The sequence below is a fragment of the Dermacentor andersoni genome, chromosome 3, assembly GCF_023375885.2.
Source record: "Dermacentor andersoni chromosome 3, qqDerAnde1_hic_scaffold, whole genome shotgun sequence".
Lineage (NCBI taxonomy): Eukaryota > Metazoa > Arthropoda > Arachnida > Ixodida > Ixodidae > Dermacentor > Dermacentor andersoni.
Window position 1 is genome coordinate 178,177,500 of NC_092816.1, and position 19,529 is coordinate 178,197,028.

Consider the following 19,529-nt stretch of genomic DNA (forward strand, 5'->3'; position numbering starts at 1 on the left):
CCCGTTTATAGCCATTTTTTCCGTGTTTCGTTCCGTATTTTCTTTTGTCCGTGTCTCTGGAAATTTTTATTTCTTATTTTCTTTCGTATTATTTTATTCCCTATCTTCTCCTCTTCTCTTTTCATTCCCTCCTCCCGAAAGAGTAGGCAGGCGTTGTGCCCCTCTCGGTGGCAGTTGTCAGCTTGCTCCCTCCCTGTTTCGTTTGTGTTTTGTACGTTTCTATACATAATAATAATAATAATAATAATAATAATAATAATAATAATAATAATAATAATAATATTAATAATAATAAATTACTAATAGGACGTCCCCCTCATAGTTGTTGCAACTCCGGGACCTGTTCCTATTGTAAAGATGAATGATGAAATAAATAAATAAATAAAAAATAAGCAAGATATTACAGCCTCGGTCCTTTCGAATTCGGGAGAACATTTATCGTGGCGTTTTCCACCATTGGGTGCAGCCAGACAAAATGGCTCCCCCTTGCACTCATACTTGAACTCATTCGAGCTACGCAGTGAGGCCAGATCAGAAATATTATTATACAGGTTTAAAGCACATCATTGAGTATATTTGAAAATTTCGTGAAGCGTCTAAATAAATTTCACAATGCATTCCTGCGTTTAGGCGTGAGGCGGCACGGGCTTGCGTGCTCTCACGCAGCCGTGTGAAGCAATGCGACACGCGAGGCAATCATGTCAAACATGTCGTTGGTGTTACACCGATGCAGCTGTGCGTATGACTGCGGCGCAATGGTTGCATCATAGGGGCTGATGTGCTGGGGCACTGAACCTCGATCCCACCGTAGTAATCTTTGTAAGTTTGAGCTTTTCGGGGGAAACAGCGGTAGCATCCTGAAGCAATGGTCAGGAACGGCCGAGAGAGGTTCGCAAAGAACCCTTGCCTTTAAAAATAAATTGTGCGGAAACCATAGGCGATGATTGCCACTGTGAGCTGAGAGCCGAACGTTTCTCGAAAGATATTCGCTTGATTATAGCAAATTTCGCTAGATGGCGTATACCAGTTACAATGAAGATATTGCCACATGGTAGTGACTGTCAAGAACACTGCAAAACTATTAATGGCGAAAATAACTCCTTATTGGGTGAACATGTGCCCGGAAAAGCAGGCTATACAAAAAGCACAGCGATAGCGGCGAACCAAGACGGCATCTTCGGAAATCTCATTTGCGGGGCAAGCGCGTCGGCCTTTATACGTGAGTCATAGAAAAGTTCCGAAAAATCGCTCGTCACCGCCTGTCTTCCAGAAAACATTAGTACGCAATTCGCGTCGCTCAGTCAAATTACACAGAAGGTTCGGTGACAACTTAGAACGGATGGCTGTACCGATATCATTACAGAAACTTCCGATATATTTCTCAGCGTCATATATATATATATATATATATATATAGTGCAAGGTACGAAAAGTGTGCCGTACAGAACTCCGCAGCCGGATCGCCAGCGCTACTGAAGTGGGGCTCGGGCTTGACGCCATTCCTGGTGTGACTGGCTAAGCCTACGCTGTTGCGTCTTCCTGTCGCCGTCCTTCGTGTCGTCCACAGCCGTGTCGGACTTCTTTGTCATAATCGGTGGAGGTTTGCTGGGTCTCCTGTAATCCTGGAATTGCGCAACCGGACTCTCCCTGCCATCATAACCACCGAAAGCGCCTCGAGCTTACCACCACCTGTTCCCCAGTCCTCCTTATACCCCCGGCACACTCCGTCAGCGGGACCCTCCCATCTTCAGCGGCACTGACGACCACGGCGTTGATGACTGGCTCGCATCATACGAACGCGTCAGTCTGAACAACAAATGGGATGACATCACGAAATTGACCACCGTCCCTTTTTACCTCACCGGCATTGCGCACTTGTGGTTTCGGAACCACGAAAGTGAAGTCCCAAGCTGGACGGCGTTCAAGACAAAGTTCGGCAAGGTCTTCGGCGGCCCTGCTTATCAAAAGCTTCGTGCCGAACAGCGTCTGCAGTCGCGCTCTCAGCAGCCTAGTGAGACCGTTACAAGCTACATCGAAGATGTCATCGATCTCTGTAAACGCGTCGATGCATCCATGACTGAGGGCAATAAAATCAAGCATGTAATGAAGGGTAGCGACGAGGACGCTTTTCAGATGCTCATTTCAAAGAGCCCCTCTACTGTTGCCCAAGTTATTGAACTGTGCCACAGCTATGACGACCTCCACCGTCAACGCCTCCTCACCCGCCGTCCTGTTCCCGATCAGGAATCGTTGTCCGGCTTGACCTCTCCTTTTCAAGATTCCACCCTCCTCACGCACATCAAAGCTTTCGTCCGGTAAGAATTGCCTCGCCAGCTCTCCCTCATCTCCAACCCGCCGGAGTCGAGTTCGTCCCTTAGTCCGACCCTACGACACGCTATAGAAGTATCCGAGGACCTTCCTCTGGAACGGGCGCCTCAACCCACCGCCACATTGACCTACGCCGACGCCGTCGCACGACCACTACCACCAACCTTCCGGACTTCGCTTCCGATGCCTAGACGTGTTTTTACCTCCACGCCACCACGACATCCAGTCCATCGAGTAATTAATCCCTGATGCACACCGGACAATCAGCCCATCTGCTATTCCTGCGGTATTCCCGGACACGTCGCACGCCTGTGGCGCCGCCGTCCACTTCATCCACGTGACGACCCACACAGACGGCCATCCGTTGTCTCACGCTCCAGACCGCAATTTACCGCTTCCCCGCCCAAGCCTTCGCCCAGTTTCTGACCGCCGTTGTCCTTCTCCACGTCGTCGCTCGCTCTCCCCGATGCGTCGACGTCCCTCTATCGCTGACACGGAAAACTAAGTGGCGCAGTTCCCGAGGCAAGAAGTGCGTCATCGCCGCAAGGATTCTCGTCTTTCTCCGCCCGACGTTATTGATGTCGACGTTAAAGGTGTCTCTGTGCTTACCCTCATTGCTACAAATGCCGCCATATCTGTAATTACCGAAAAACTATGCCGCTCAATACGAGAAGTCACGAAGCCTATCTTCGGCCCTTTACTCCGCACGGCCACAGCGCAGAACGTCCAGCCGGTGGCTGTGTGCACCGCAACACTTGAAATTCAAGGAGTGCTATACACAGTCGAGTTCGTCGTCCTTCCCCACTGTTCCCACGATATTATTTTGGGTTGGGATTTTCTCTCCCGTCCCTAAGCTGTCATTGATTGCTCCCGTGCAGAAGTCGCCTTCTCTTCGCTTGGCAATGCCATATCTGATGATGTTTCGCTGCACCAAGTTGTCCCTCAGTGACGACATCCAAATACCTCCACACGCATCCGTTCTGGCACCTATATCCTGATCCGTTGCTTCCGACTCCACCGTACTCTTCACACCTTCCACTGATTTCGTCGTCGCCACCTCTGACCACTCCCAACAGGACTGCTAGGCCTTCAAGCTGGTGCGACTCACCTACCTGTATACAACCACTTCCCATTCCCGATAACGTTGCTTCGCAGTGAATCTCTCGGCAATGTGCAGCCTTACGACACGATAAACACGTTGCAACTTCCTAATGAATCGTCAGAGGTCAACACCCTCTACTGTAGTCCCGTAACCGCCACATCGCCTGAAGAACATTTCCGCGACGTCATCGACAACGCCTTAAACCCCAAGCAATGCCATGACCTACTCCGTCTCCTCAATAAATTTCGCCCTGCTTTTCTCACCCATAACACTTCTCTGCGCTGAAAGAGGACTGAATGTCACCGTATTGACACCGGTTCTCACTCACGGCTACGGCAGCGACCATACCGCGTATCATCGACAGAACGACGCGTCATTGATGAGCAAGTAAGCGACATGCTAAAGCGTGGCGTCATTGAACCGTTCGACAGCCCATCGGCGTCGCCAATTGTTTTAGTTAAAAAGAAGGATGACTCGATCCGCTTTTGCGTGGATTACCGTCGCCTAAACAAACTAACCCGTAAGGATGTTTATCCATTGCCGCGGATCGACGACGCCCTTGACTGCTTACAAGGTGCAGAGATCTTTTCCTCCCTCGATCTACGCTCTTGTTAGTGGCAAGTGCCTATGGATGCAGACGATAAGCCTAAAACTGCTTACATCATACCAGATGGCTTATATAAATGTTGTGTGATGCCATTCGGACTGTGCAACGCGCCCGGAACTTTTGAGCGGATAATGGACAGTATTCTTCGAGGCCTCAAATGAAACACGTGCTTGTTTTATTTGGATGATGTAGTAGTGTTTGAACCAGATTTTCCTACTCACATTCATCGCTTAGAGCAGGTTTTACGCTGTCTCAGTGACGCTGGCCTCCAACTAAACATGAAAATATGTCACTTTGGGGCACGCAAGCTAACAATTCTCGGACATGTCGTGCTGAAGAACGGCATTCTCCCTGATGCCGCTAAGCTCCGTGCTGGTAAAGAATTCCCGAGGCCAACGTTTCTCAAAGACTTGCGCATTTTCATTGGCCTCTGCTCGTACTTCCGTCGCTTTATTTTAAATTTTGCTTCGATTATGGTACCTCTGACAGAGATTCTTTGGGGAGAACCCGATCTTTCCGCCTGGTCCCCGGCTTGGGATGATGGCTTCGCGAAGCTAAGTCGCCTGCTCGCAACACCACCGATACTGCGCCATTTCGATCCAACTGCTCCCACGGAAATCCATACGGATGCTAGCGGTGCTGGTCTTGGCGCTGTGCTCGCCCAGCGAAAGCCCGGCTGCCAAGAATATGTTGTTGCTTACGCGAGCCGCGCTCTCACGAAAGCTGAAGCGAACTATTCAGTCACGGAAAAAGAAAGTCTAGCGACCGTCTGGGCCATCACAAAATTTCGGCCATACCTGTACGGCCGGTTCTTCAATGTCGTTACCGATCACCACGCACTTCGCTGGTTGTCGTCTCTCAAGGATCCCTGCGGCCGCTTAGCCCGGTGGGCACTGAGGCTCCAAGAGTACGATATCCGGGTTGTCTACCGCTCAGGCAAGAAGCACGCCGATGCTGATGCTCTTTCGCGCTCACCTGTCCACGCCGACATTGTCAGTGCCTCCATCCTAGACGACCCACTTCTCCCATTCGCTTCTGTCGACATGGCTTTGGTGCGGCGCAAGGATTCATGGATTTAAGCTTTGATAGAGTACATCTATGATTCACCTGCACGCCCACCATCCAGGGCGTTACACAGGCAAGCTTCGCACTTCGCCATCCGCGACGGAATGGTCTACCGTCGTAACTACAGTTCCGACGGCGGCAAATGGCTGCTTGTAATACCCCGGCATCTCAGCACTGATGTATAATCCGCTTTCCAAGCCGACCCTCAGTGCACACACGCTGGTCTCTTTAAGACCTACACCAGACTACGTCATAGCTTTTATTGGCTCGGTATGTACACATTTGTGCAAAAGTACATTTGCTCTTGCACGGAATGTCAACGCCGCAAACCTGATCCTTGCCGCCCTTCAGGACCAATGCAACCTTTGCCGTGCCCTTCGCGACCCTTTGACCGGGTTGCGATAGACCTATACGGCCTCTGCCATACACAGCTGCTGGCAATCGCTGGGTCATTGTAGCTATAGACCACCTCACGAGGTATGCAGAAACGGCCACTCTACCAGCCGCGACGGCTCGTGACGTTGCCTCCTCCCTGCTTCAACGCTTCGTTCTACGCCACGGCGATCCCCGCGAACTCCTGAGCGACCGAGGCCGCGTCTTTCTCGCCCATGTCATTCAAGAACTTCTCGCTGAATGCCGCATTATTCATCGCTGTACCACCGCATATCACCCGCAAACAAACGGATTGACAGAGCGCTTTAACCTAACTCTTGGCGACATGCTTTCAATGTATGTCGCCTCCAACCACACCAACTGGGACCTCATCCTTCCCTGTGTCACGTACGCGTACAATACGGCACTCTAGTCAACTAGGGGACTTTCTCCCTTCTTTCTTCTATATGGCCGCGGAACATCATCACCCATTGACACTATTCTTCCTTACCGTCCCGACTTATCAGAGGGTACACCGGTTTCCGAAGCCGCCCGGTATGCAGAAGAATGTCGGCAACTAGCTCGCTCCCTTATAACGCAAGAACAAGCGCTGCAGAGTTTCCGCCATGACGATGGGCGCCCCCATCACCAATTTTCTCCTGACGCTCTCGTTTGGTTGTAAGTGCGTCCTACTTCTATACTAGGTGTCTCCACCATGTTTGTATGCCGATACTATGGACCCTACCGGGTTCTACAACAAACTTCTCCGTTCAACTACGTCATCGAACCCCTTACGTACCCCTACGGACCTGCATCGCCGAGGTCGCCAAACTTTGCACGTAGATCGCCGCAAGCCCTATCACGTGCCCTTTGTGCTCACGACGCCTTAGGCCTCCTGTGCGGCTCCGTCTTCAGCGAGGGGGGAAGTTGTAAGGAAGTGCGCCGTGCAGAGCTCCGCAGCCTCACCGCTAGGGCTACTGCAGTGGGACTCGGGCTAGACGCTGTTCCTGATATGACTGGCCAAGCCTACGCTGTTGTTTCTTCCTTTCGGCGTCCTTCGTGTCGTCCAAAGCCCTGTCGGACTTCCTTGCCATTATATATATATATATATATATATATATATATATATATATATATATACATGTGCTGTCCCAGCTAACTTCGACCAAGATTTAAAAAAAAACTATGCGTACTTCAGAACAGAAATCGCGTAGATGTTGTTAGCGTTTATTTAATTTACAGTGCCAATTTTTTGATGGTGTTTGAGTAATTAGCCGAGATAAATTAATTAACTTTTTAAATATCGATTGAAACGTTCAGGCTTCAATAGGAAAGTTGTGGAGCTTCAGAAATATTGCCCAACCCTGGTACTTCCAACGAGATAGACTTAGCGTGGCCGTTCTTATTCGGGAAAAACGAAAGCCCGCGGAGTTTAAAAAATACAATGTGACAGCGCGCTCTGTGCACCCGAATGCGCCGCGATTACAGCGCTCGTGAGTGATTTGTAAAAACATTGCCAGCGACGCGCCTTCCCTTCACTTACGAGAAAGGGCTTCAACCTTTGCTCGGCCATGAAATTACCAATTGCGGCTGGCGACGGCGCTCCGAAAAAGCGCTTCGTCAGCAGCCGCTCGCGGCTGTCGCCGAGAAACGCGCCGTCATCAGCCGTTTATTCAGATATGACGAGAAGAGCAATTTTTTCCCAGCGTTCAAATCGATGCGGAATAGAAAAGAATACGCACGAAACATGCATAATACATCTAGAACCTGTGCGAGAGGGAGCATCATTTGTTACAACGCCGCTTTTCTTCTATGCTGTGCCAGCGGCTAGATGCATGTGAGCTCGGCTGTCGATTAGTGTCGTACCGCGCAACCGTTTCGCAGAATTTGTTTGCCTAAAGCATGCCGTACTCAAGCGAGCAGAAGGCGAACATGGTCTTAGCCTTAGCAGCGGCCTGGGCGACAAGAAGAAATCTGCCAAGGTATGCCGAAAGTGGCATTGCGGGGGAAGACCTAGCGCGAACACAATTATGAGGAGTTACTTGACGTTTAAAGAAATAGGTAGCTTCAAGTAGACGCGGCACAGATAGTGTACGCCCAGTTAAGAGGCTGTAGGAGACATTTTGGCTTGCATGACTGCAAACCCTCATTCCAGCGTGCGTGATGTGAGTGGTGAGGTAGGCATTTCAAAATCTAAAGTGTCAAGAGTTCTTAGGAAGGCTGACATGCATCCGCATCACCTCCAACTGCATCAAAAGCTGCAAGAAAGAGACTTGCAATGGCGGCTTGATTTCTCAAATTGGATCCGTGTGAACAGTGATGAAAGACCGGATTTTGTTGACAAAGTGCTCTGGAAAGATGATTCAACCTTTTTGACAAATTCTCAAGTCAACCTCCATAATGCACATTACTGGAGCGATACGAACCCGCAATTGGTGGCACAGACCAGACACCAGTATTAATGGTCATTCAGTGTGTGGGGCGGTATCTTTGACGGAAGAATAATTGGCCCCGTATTTTTAGTGGGTAGGGTGGCATGGACCCGTGGCATGGCCTGCAAGGTCAGCGGACTTGACACCGCTTGACCTCTTCTTGCGGGGACATGTGAAAGAACGAGTGTACCGCAATCCTGCAACTACACCAGACGCGCTAAAGGCAGAGATTGCTGAGGCCTGCAGCGAGCTACCGTCTTGCGTCATCAAAAAAGCTACATCGGACGTTCTGAAAAGGTGCCAATACTGCATTATGGCGGAGGACGACTTGTTGGAACACCTTCTTTAGACAGAAATCACAGCGAATAAATATCTACAACCGTTATCCATGAAAAGAGCCATCTGTGTGAAACTTCTGCGGGACGTCGAAAAGGCACTTAAGTAATATAAAATTACGAATTCACTGCCGACAAGGAATGGACAGGAAGCTGAAAAGCAACTTCCGTGGCACTTTACGATTCTTCCTTTTGTGACAACCAGCGTAATTCACGCGACGTTATCAAGCTTATTATAATGCGTGTTTTGCTTGTTGGGGTCTTGCCTCCTAATTCGAACTCATGAGCTTGTCACTTTTCCTCCGCATGCATTCTGCATAGCGTAAGAGTGCAATTATTGCCGCAGAAACGGCATCCGCGCTGTATTTCAACTGCCGCCTGAACCCACTGACGTTTATCTCAGTACTAAGCACAACGCGAAGCTCTGTCGTGGGCAACACGAAACGCGTGAAGCGACCGTCGTTTTTGACAAATCATCGTTGAGAGCGCTGTAATCGAGGCGCATTCGGGCGCACAGAGCGCGCTGTCACGTGGTAGTTTTTAAACTCCGCCGGCTTTTGTTTTTCCCGAATGAAAACGGCCACGCTAAGCCTATCTCGTTGGAAGTGCCTGGGTTGGGCAATATTTGTCGAGCTCCACAACTTTCCTATTGACGCCTGAACATTTCAAGCTATATTTAAAAAGTGGTGATTTTAACTTGCCAAAAATCAACTGGGAATCTTTGAGCGTCTCATCTTCATGCCGGCATTCTGATTTGCTACTCGATATTGCCTTTTCTTTTAATTTGAAGCAAGTTGTGGCTGAACCATCGCGAGTTACTGCTACCACGGGCTCACTTCTAGACCTTGTGTTTGTGTCTGATGCTATTGAAAGGCTGGGTTTCACGGTTAATATTATGCCTGGTATATCCGACCACGATTTAGTGCTTTTCAAAACCAATATGGCACGACCAATCACACGCCAATCAACAAAACAATTTTACGATTTCAATAACGCTGAAGACGAGAGTATTTTAGACCTTCTTGAACAAGAATACGACAATTTTTTTTCAAGGTACAGTGAAGGCCACACAAGTCCGAATGAATTGTGGTTGAACTTTAAACGTACGGTACATATGTGTATTCATCGGTACGTCCCGCTGAAGAAAAAGAAAATTCATAGCCACAGCCCATGGATTACACGAGAAATAATTCACCTAAAACGTCGCGTAAGCAGACTTTCCCGTAACATTTCGAGGGCTGCACACAGTACTGTGGCGTCACTTCGTAGAGAGCTAAGAAATCAAATACGACAATCAAAATTCCAATTCATTAACGTAAAACTGCACAACTTCCTCATTAATGACCCGCGAAAATTCTGGACTTATCTAGCTCAAAAAAAGGACCCCATACACAAATTGACAATAAATGACGTGGACGTTAGTGACGGACAACAAATAGCGGCAACGTTCAACGACTATTTTTCTTCTGTGTTCCTGCGGGGTGGTGGTCCGTCTACCAATTTCAGATCAACCAGCTTCCAGGTACCCGATCTTACCATAGGCGAAGAAGGCATTTTTTCCGCCCTTCTACACCTGAATACAAAGAAATCATCTGGACCAGATGATATTCCGAACACGTTTCTTTCCAGATACGCGGAATGGTGTTCAAAATTCCTCTTTATTATATTCCGTACTAGTCTACGAGAGTGTGACGTTCCCAGGGATTGGAAGCTGGCTAAGGTTATTCCTGTGCACAAATCTGGTACCAAGCTCCATGTCGCTAATTACAGGCCAATTAGCTTGTTGTGCACCGCAGGTAAAGTGATGGAACACTTTGTTTTCAAACACATCGCCTCATTCTAGGAAGACAATAATTTTTTTTCTGAAGCTCAACATGGATTTCGTCGCGGGTTATCTACTGTGACACAGCTAATTCACACTACCAATGATTTCTGTAAAGCCCTTGACAAAGCAGGACAAATAGATGCCATTTTTCTGGACTTTGAAAAAGCCTTCGACCGCGTACTGCATAGTAAACTTCTGCTAAAACTTAGACACATTTTACAGAATCAACAAATTTTACAGTGGCTTGATTCATACCTATCTCACCGGCAACAGTACGTCCAGATATCCAGTTCAAGCTCACCCATCGCTCCACTATTTTCAGGAGTGCCACAGGGCTCAGTCCTTGGGCCGCTTCTTTTTCTTATATATTTAAATGACCTAAAACTTGACTCTCCTGTGCGGGCCCGTTTTTTCGCAGATGACTGCGTAATTTATCACACAATTCTCACCGAAGGTGACCAGCTCGTTCTAAATAACTACTTGTGTGCTGTTAGTAATTGGTGCCAAAACTGGTCGATGACATTAAATGTAACGAAATGCAAACAAATGACCTTAACCCGAAAGAAAGATCCACTGAAGTATTCGTACAAAATTAATAGCGCTCCTCTAGAACCAGTAGAACAATTTAAGTATCTTGGCGTAACGATCAGCTCTAACCTCAGTTGGAGCCCCCACATTAAAAACATGGTTTCAGTAGCATCCAAAAGACTATGGCTAATAAGACACCGGTTAAAACATGCAACCACTAAAACGAAACTTGTAGCTTATACTTCGCTCGTGCGTCCCCTACTGGAATATGCTGACGTGATCTGGGATCCGCACACTAAAACAAATGTAAAAAGTATCGAGGGGGTTCAGAGAAAGGCACTGCGATTTATACACCACGCCTACGGAAGACAGGTATCGATATCTGATCTTCTTAGCCGCTCCGGTCTTCCTACCTTGGAATCTCGTCGAAAAATGCACCGTCTGAAGATGCTATTTGCAATAATTAATAATCATACCAAATTAGACTTCCACACTTACATGCAGTACAACAGAACCCGACAGACTCGACACAAACACGACAAAACAATTATAATGCCTCAGTGCAGAACCAACACATACAAGCTGTCGTTCTTTCCAAGAACGATAGCAGACTGGAACAAGTTGCCCTACGATGTGGCCACCTTATCATCACCCGATGCACTTTTTTCAGCAGTCAGTTCTAGCCAATAACCTTTGTGAGCTCGGTTTTTTTTTTTTTGGATTTGAATGTAACGCGTTTGCATCTGGTTTTGTTTGCTTTGCTTCGCAGTAATCTTCTGTGTGCCTATGTGGTTCTCTGTCTTAACTGTTACTGTTGTTTTCTTGATGGACCGTTAATATGAAAAGCGTCATGTACCCACTCCTGCCCTGGCTACCAAAAGGCGGCCGGCAGTATTGAATAAATAAAATAAAAATAAATAAATAAATAATTTATCTCGGCTAATTACTCTAAAAACGACCGGCATAAAAAATGGTACGATAAGTTTAGATAAACACTAACAATATCCACGCCATTTCTGTTCTCAAGAACTCGTAGGCTTTTTCAAAATCTTGGTCCGAGTTAGCTGGGACATCTTGTACGTATGTATGTATGTATATATATATATATATATATATATATATATATATATATATATATATATATATATATATATATACACGTACATACAGGGTGTTTCAACTGACTTTAGCCAGAGTTTAAAAATATGCCGAAGCCCTCTGACACGACGTGACCAAAAGTATGTTCCTCACTTTTGTATGTAGTGCGTCACGCTATATTTGTATTTTGATAAATTAAGTAATTAGTCAAGTTAATTAACCACCTTCTGAAACAACGAAGCTAGGAAAAAAAAATCCAATTCGAAAGTTGCAGAATCATTGTAAAACGTCCGAATAATCAGTTTCGTTTTCTCTATCTATTAAGTATTATTGTTTCGCAGCTTACTGCGGATGCCCCCGAATTACAAAAATAAAAAAAAGAAAGAAAATGGCACCACCTACCATGCACGCTTGCGCGTCGTGATTGCACTGCTCCCGAGTGTTCCACGCATAAGCGAACGTACCATCTATCTGGGTCAGCTGCCGCTGCGTCTGCTTATCGATATCGTGAACCGCCGCGAGTGAAGCACATCGCTGGAGTAAATCGCACAGCCAATGCCTTCGTCACTGCCCTGTCGCCCTTTAAGTGGCAGCACACCCTGCTAGATGCTATGTTCGTTGGTATGCCAGGTGGTATTCGTACGACAGGTATGCCGCGAGGTATCTTTTTTTTGTATTTCATGGGCAGTCGCAGTAAGCTGAAAAACAATAGTACCTAATAGATAGAACGTTAGAAACTGCCAAATCGCACGTTTGGAAAGCGCTGTACAACTTTGTAATGGGGATTTTTCGCCTAACTTTGTTGCTTCCGAAGTTGGTTAATTCATCTTGACTAATTATCTGAATAAGCAAAATACAAGAAACAGCGTGACACACTACAAACAAAAGTGAGTAACACGCATTGGGTCGCGTCGCCTCAGAGTGTGTAGGCATATTTTTAAACTCTGGCTAAAGTTAGCTGAACCACCCTGTGCGTATATAAATAAAATTGTGGTCATGTTCATGGTGTTGTATCCAGTTGTTAGATATGAGAGCGATATTGACATCAGAATGAGACAGAGGCTGTGATGTCGTGTAATACATATGGATGACTGTACTTTTGCCAGTCAGAGTAGACGTAGACGGTGCGTCGCCTTCATCATTAGCAGACTAAAAAGCCTGAGTGCGCGCGTATTAGATGTGTATATATTCCTTTGCCTAATGGCGAAATCCAGTGTGTGAGTTTCCTTTCAGCAGGAATAAATACCTCGCATATGTGCAGCTCAGAAAGACACCTTCTCTCTGCATACAATACAGCACGCAGTCTGAAACAGCCTGTGTGAGTGCGTAAAATTGTTTTATCGTCTCGAAAACTCAACTTCTGTGACACGACCACTCCAGCACATGGCTACCATCCTCGCAGCGAACGGTCGATGTTGTCGCCACATGTGTTCACAGAGAGTGCCGATGATGGCAGGCAAATTGGCTCAATGCGATTGCAACGCCAGCATGTTACGTTATCAACCGCGGCCTGCCCCCCGAAAATCTGTGGAGTTGAAAGTGTAGTTTTGAAATTACACATCACATATATATATGTGTATATACATATATATATATATATATATATATATATATATATATATATATATATATATATATATATATATATATATATATATATATATATATATATATATATATATATATATATATATATATATATATATATGAGCCGGGTAAGTTGGCGGAGCTACACTATCCGCACTCGTGTAGCCAGTGGAACCAGTGCCGTAGTAGGTGTATCTCTATGGAGGCTTGCATATGCCGGCTATCTGTTGTGCCACAAGCAATAGTTGATGGGGATCAAGAAAAACGAAGTCATATATTCTGATGTAAAAACAAGAAATGCGAAGCCTGCTTATTTTACTGCGCGAATGTTATCTCTAAGGAGGTCCCCTTTCAGCCTCATGCTCTGGGACCTCCTTCTTTACACTTATGTAAGTATGTTACTAAATAAATAAACTGAAACTGAGAACTGAAGGAAGTTGTTACCTTATTTCGCAATATCTTTATTACAGATTTTGGAACATCGTTTTTTTTCTTTCACATTGGTTTTCTCGTTGCAGTGCTCCACCCCCTTTTCACCGAGTCGCGCTACAATCGTGCTGCGATAAACTGTGCCTCTGGCATTAGGCCTTGGCACGCTATCCATTCGTATGCTTCTATTGCATCCACTGCACCTTGCTTTCGAGGTGCAGTGGCTGCAATGCCAGTGGCAGTGCACCCAACCACGCGAGCGTTGCGAAGCGCGTACTAGCTGCCAGCAATGCTTCTGCTGCGCAGCCGCAGTTGCTTCACTTATTACGTGACCAGGACATGTTGCCCCCGCGTATTGATGAACACCCTCCGAACAGGTTCAGTGCAATGCAAAACCTCGCTGCCGCTTCCTACGTTGAACCTACCTATATATTGCACGAAGTGACTCGTGTGCTTACACAGTTGCTAAACTTATTGTGTCTACAATAAGCCTCATACGGCAGTTTGCACACACACACACACACACACACACACACACATATATATATATATGAGGAGTTTTTTTTCGAAATGGGTCAAATCCACGTAAACAAAAGTTGAGAAAAAAGCAAAAATTTGTTACCGGACCTATATGCAACGCTAGCAAAGCTATTATATGATATGCTTTACATGTCGGCTAGGGCAAGTTTACGACCACAAGTAATGAAAAATTATGCGGCAGATATGCCCAATATTAGGGTGAGAACTCTGGATTTGGCTCGTATTGAATTGAAACACTGGATTTTAGGCGGTATTGTTATGAAAACTTTATTAAAATTGGCTTTCCAGAATGGCATCATGTAATAATGACAGACAAGCTATAATAACATTGGCAGCAGGGCTTTGCTGTGCTTCAAGAACAATAGAACTATACTTGAAGAGCAGGTGCGTCTTCTTGGCAGCATAAGCAGCTCTCTTCTAATTCTTCCGCAGGATCATTTCCTTGGGCGCGCCTGAAGACACTAACGAAGTACGCAAGCTCTTCATTGTCTTGCCAGGAATTTCCGAAATGCTTCACAAGAAGGCTGGTCACATCTCTGACTTTCATTTCGTTGACGTGGTGTGCGTACAGTGCACATCTTATGGGTGCTTGTGCAAGGGACCTTCCCCTTTTTAGCACTGACACGAAATTTGACACAGAAACTTTATAGTGAGGCTCTGCTCTAATTTGAGGACTCCTACCAGCTGCATTTCTTTGAATGTAGAAGACCTTCGTTTCGGTTATCTTGAACGGCAAGCTGGATGTCGACTTCATCACCGCCGTGCAGTAGGCTTTCCAGTCGTACGCATGCCAATGTTTTCCAAGCTCTAACACAGTGCCGTGATTTGAAAAAATCCTTTGGTAGCTTTGTGGATTCAGGATTTCTTCGTGTCGTCTAACATCTTTTTCAATTCTGCCAAATACCCTGTCTGGGGGTAAAAAACTGTGTCCTGTCACAGGAAACACAAGGGAAACTACTGAGACACCTGCTGGAGCCTCATTCTGGAGCCACCAAAGAAGCATGCAAAGCACAGTACTGTTCTTGTTTTGTCCAGCACAGCCATCGGCTACTAACCGCACCTCTCTAATTCCTTCGAAGTTAGCGCTTCGAAGTGTATTATGTACCGCACTGGCTACTTGGTTGCTTCCTTTGGAGCTTTCATCTTCGCTCCATGTGTAGGAATGGATGGCCTCTTTGGGCATTGATCCATCTGCCTGGTTTTCCACCACGCAGAGGTGGTACTGATAGAGCTGGCGGCTGTAGTAGGCTTCCTGGTCCGGAACTTTGGGGAGCACTTGATTTTGTTGGCAATCAAATGAGAATGTTTTCAAGTCTTCCCTCTTCTCACGCAGCAGGGAATAAAAAGCCTTATACTTCAACTTGTGTACACGTTGCTCTGTTATGACACGCTGCTTCTGTGAAACATCTCCACAAGTTTTCATCTCATACGCATTTTTCAGGCACACAGAGCAAACGTCTGTCCTCGGTGTTCTGAACGAAAGATAGAACGTCGCTCGAAAAATGTGGTGAAAGAAGCCATACTTCACCCTCACATCTTCGGGTGCTTGTTGGTTATAAATCTGCCACAGGTTTCGGATGCTCTTCAGCTCACTTGGAAGGTATAACTTTTTTGTCTTTTTCCGGTTGTAGTGCGACTCTCTTGCCCGAAGTCGCTTAATGAAACCCACAACAGCTGATCGCTTTCGACCGTAGCGCTTGATCTTCTGGTCACCTCCACGACTGTCGGCTTTCACTTCACCTTTTTCATGCTTGTGCTTTATATAGCGAGTAACTGTGCTGTGACTAATATCAAGCACTGCGCAAAACATATCGCGACAAACACGAATCTCTTGGCCATTTTCTATCCGTACCTTGTAAACAACAGCAAGGCTCCGACGAGGTTCCGCTTCTTTTCCTCTCCTACGTTTTACGGCTGTTGGCGTGCAGTACATCAAAACGAACGCCTTTTGTTCCACGCTACACAGTTCGTAAAACTTCTCCTTGAAACGTTTAGTGGATGCTTCTGTCACAAGCGCACACCTGAGAGTCTTTTTCGCGTGTTTACATTTTGGCAACGGCGCATTCTTGCTTTTACGGTGGTGATGCGGCTTTTTTTTCACTTCGCCGTCGACGTCTCGGGATAGATCTTTCGCCGATCTCTTCATTGCCATCCGAATCCATGAACAACGATATCAGAAAAACGAAGAACCCGCGAAAACACTCTGAGCTGTCAGGCGGGAACCAACTCCTTGGCGGGAACTGACAAGGAGGCAGCGATGGCTAAATGACGTCATGCCAAAAGCGCTCTCCTATTGGGCAAATGGATTTGGCTCATTTTGATCCGTGCAACAGCTGGATCTGGCTCAATTTCGATACGAAATACGATCTGCGAACACGTTCGCCTGGCGTTATTTGACCCATTTCGTTGCAACGGTTTTTCTATGAGAAAGTTGCCTAGTTTTTCTTGTCATTACCGTTTTATCTGACCCAGTTTCGGTTTGTGGATTTGGCTCATTTCGAAAAAAAGCTCCTCATATATATATATATATATATATTGCACATTCATGGGAAAACGCGTTCAGCTGATTAAAGTGCTGCACTGCCGTCGCTTACAGCGGTCTGTCAGGTGACCGGACCGCGCTAATGACTATCTGCGCACGACGCTTCGTCCCTCTGTCTGAACGACACATTCACATTTTGCATACGTATATTTACCTGTGTGCTCGAGACATGTACGAGGCTTTCGCTATAGTGCAAATGATGTTCACGTGTCAGCTTACCCGTAGTTACATTGAGCGGCGAACTTTGTTCATAAGTGAGTGATAGGATGCTTCTTATTTCTGCGTCACGCAAGGTAAGCTGGTTCACTCGGCAGTCAGTATTGCTTTGGGCCACTTTTTTTGCGTGGTGTTTCGGTCATAAATCGGCACACGTAATTTTTTTTCCCATCTACGAAAATGTGGACACGCGTTAAAAAGTCTGACCCGCGACATCGTACCTGTAGGAGTACGCAGAGCAAATGAAGTCGTGGGAAACCTTAGCGCCAGTTTGTTAAGAAGGCAGTACAATATGGGTAGGGAAAGAGTTGTGACAGGTGTAGGTGGCTATGAAGGAGACTCCTTGGCCACTTTAAGTATGCGATGATTTCGGAGCATCTGTTCATGAGATCTGAGGTTAGACAAGTGTTTTATTGGCTAAACCCACGGGCATCACAGAAGGTCGTACAGTACATTATGGCTATACATAAAGGTAAGGGCAGCAGCTGTAGCGTAATCAATGCCTAAATTGCCAATTGGGCCCGGCAGAATTCTCATTCGTATGTAGATTTCAGCCGCAGCTCCTTACCTTCCTCTGTAAGGGCACGGCTGATGGACTAGTGGAAGGCGATGTCGTCCACGAACCCCTGCCGCGTTGACCTGCCTTGACCGGAAAAGCCGCCGAACCCATCGAGGCGCGGTCGAGCTCGACACCCGAATGCGACGGCGTTGGACTCTGCGGACCCGACGCACTCGATCCCGCCTGGGACATTCTCCAATGATCTTCTTCTTTGTTCCGAAATGACTCAGTCCCAGAACAGGTGCTGTAATCGTGTGGTTGGCCACTGTACCCAAGGAAATGAAAAACTGAAACAATTGTACGGTAATGAAGAAAAAGAGGAAGGGTAGGCGAAGTTTTCTGAAATGAGCAGGCGAAGTTTTCTGAAAATGTTAATCGCAGTAATATACGTGCACAACTTATCTCACAATGATTGCAGATGTTAATGCGATTAACCTCGAAGCAGCGAAGCGACGCAACCATCTTACCACGTTATTTACTTCTGTATTGTCGACGTCCTCTTTTTTTTTTTTACCGACATCATTTTCGCTTCATTGCAGGGCAATTATCGCCGCTTTATGCACTCTCTTATTGCATACCGTTCACTTCATTTCTCCACGTTCGGCTGCTTTTGACGCCGTCTTTTTCGCTTCACTGTGGCTGACTTCAACTATCTCAACTTGCACTTTATTTTCGAATCTATACACCGCACAGATGGCAGGCACACAGATAAAAAGCCATAAATAGCTGGCATTTTCATAACTTACCTATCGTTTTATTTGACTATGCGGGTACCTATCCTGTGGCACGTACTGATTCGGGATCCACACCAGCGTTGCCAGATTGGAAAGTCGGCACGACACCAGAAACTCGCTAAAATTTCCCCAGATTTCACCAGAAAATAAAATTGCCTTAAAATGCACAAAAATGACCAAGAATTAACATTCGTCAAGCACTCATCTTATTCTTTATATAAGATCACGATGAGAAGCCTTTAATCATCCCTTGGAGCATCGTAGATGCCTGAACGAAACCTGCGTAGCATATCGTCTGTGATAGTGAACTTCACGCAACACCCCTCTCTAGAGGTCAACGTTGTGCGAATTCGTACAATGGAATCCAAAGTTTTCAGCGACATTTGGTTCCTGTACTTCGTCTTAACACACGTGACCTGACTGAAGACACGCTCCACCACTGCATTCGACACTGGCCAAGAAAGACATGCCAGTGCATACAATGCAAGTTCCTGGTAGGGCTTTTCCCCCATAGCATTTTTAAACTTGAAAATTCTAGCCCAGAATGCTGCAGAATTCTCAGGAAGTTTCCCGTCGAAGACGGCCTGCGCAACAGGTTTTTGTGACAGCGAAACGAGCGGAGCGTCAGCACGTGTGTTGGCTACCCACTTGACGCATTGTCGGTGACCCGGCGTTGCTCTTCCCGTGCTTCCCACGGCAAATTCATTCCTCCACTAGAACAGCCGGTTCCGTCTATTGAAACGACTTATAACTATACGTGCGTTGAAACCTAGCGCTAGCATCACACGGTAGCACAAACCTTAGCTACAGTAAGCTTTATATAGTTCACTGTACCCTAGCAGTAGCACAGCAACACAGGGATTTCATGAGGAATAAACCAATACAAATATAGACCTTAGCATCGTGGCGGCCGCAGGCGCTACCTAGTGTTAAATGTTTGGATGAGCAGCGCGGGTGGACGGTAATTTCGGTAGAGTGGTTTTCCCCAGATATCCTCAGATTTTGTCTGGTGTAGTAGTTTGTTGGCCTGGCCACCAGGAGCTCTACATTTTCACCAGATTTCCGAAATCTGGTGGCCCATTTCACCAGATGGCAACGCTGATCCACACCTAGTCTCACGTGTGCCGTTGCAGATACCGGATGCCCCAAGTTGGCGTGAAATGGGTGAGAAAGGTACATTATACCGAAAACGCGTAGTGGCCGCGGTGGTAATTTGTCATAGAACAACAT

At 46.5% G+C, this 19,529-nt stretch overlaps 1 protein-coding gene across 1 annotated transcript in view; it reads right to left on the reverse strand.

The window, feature by feature from the left end:
• Positions 1 to 19,529, reverse strand: part of LOC126524133 (uncharacterized) — a 78,994-nt gene that overhangs the window by 25,334 nt on the left and 34,131 nt on the right. The window contains exon 3 of the mRNA XM_050172487.3: positions 17,575 to 17,830. Within this exon, the coding sequence (XP_050028444.2) occupies positions 17,575 to 17,830 (256 nt within the window). The remainder of the gene's footprint in view (positions 1 to 17,574; positions 17,831 to 19,529) is intronic.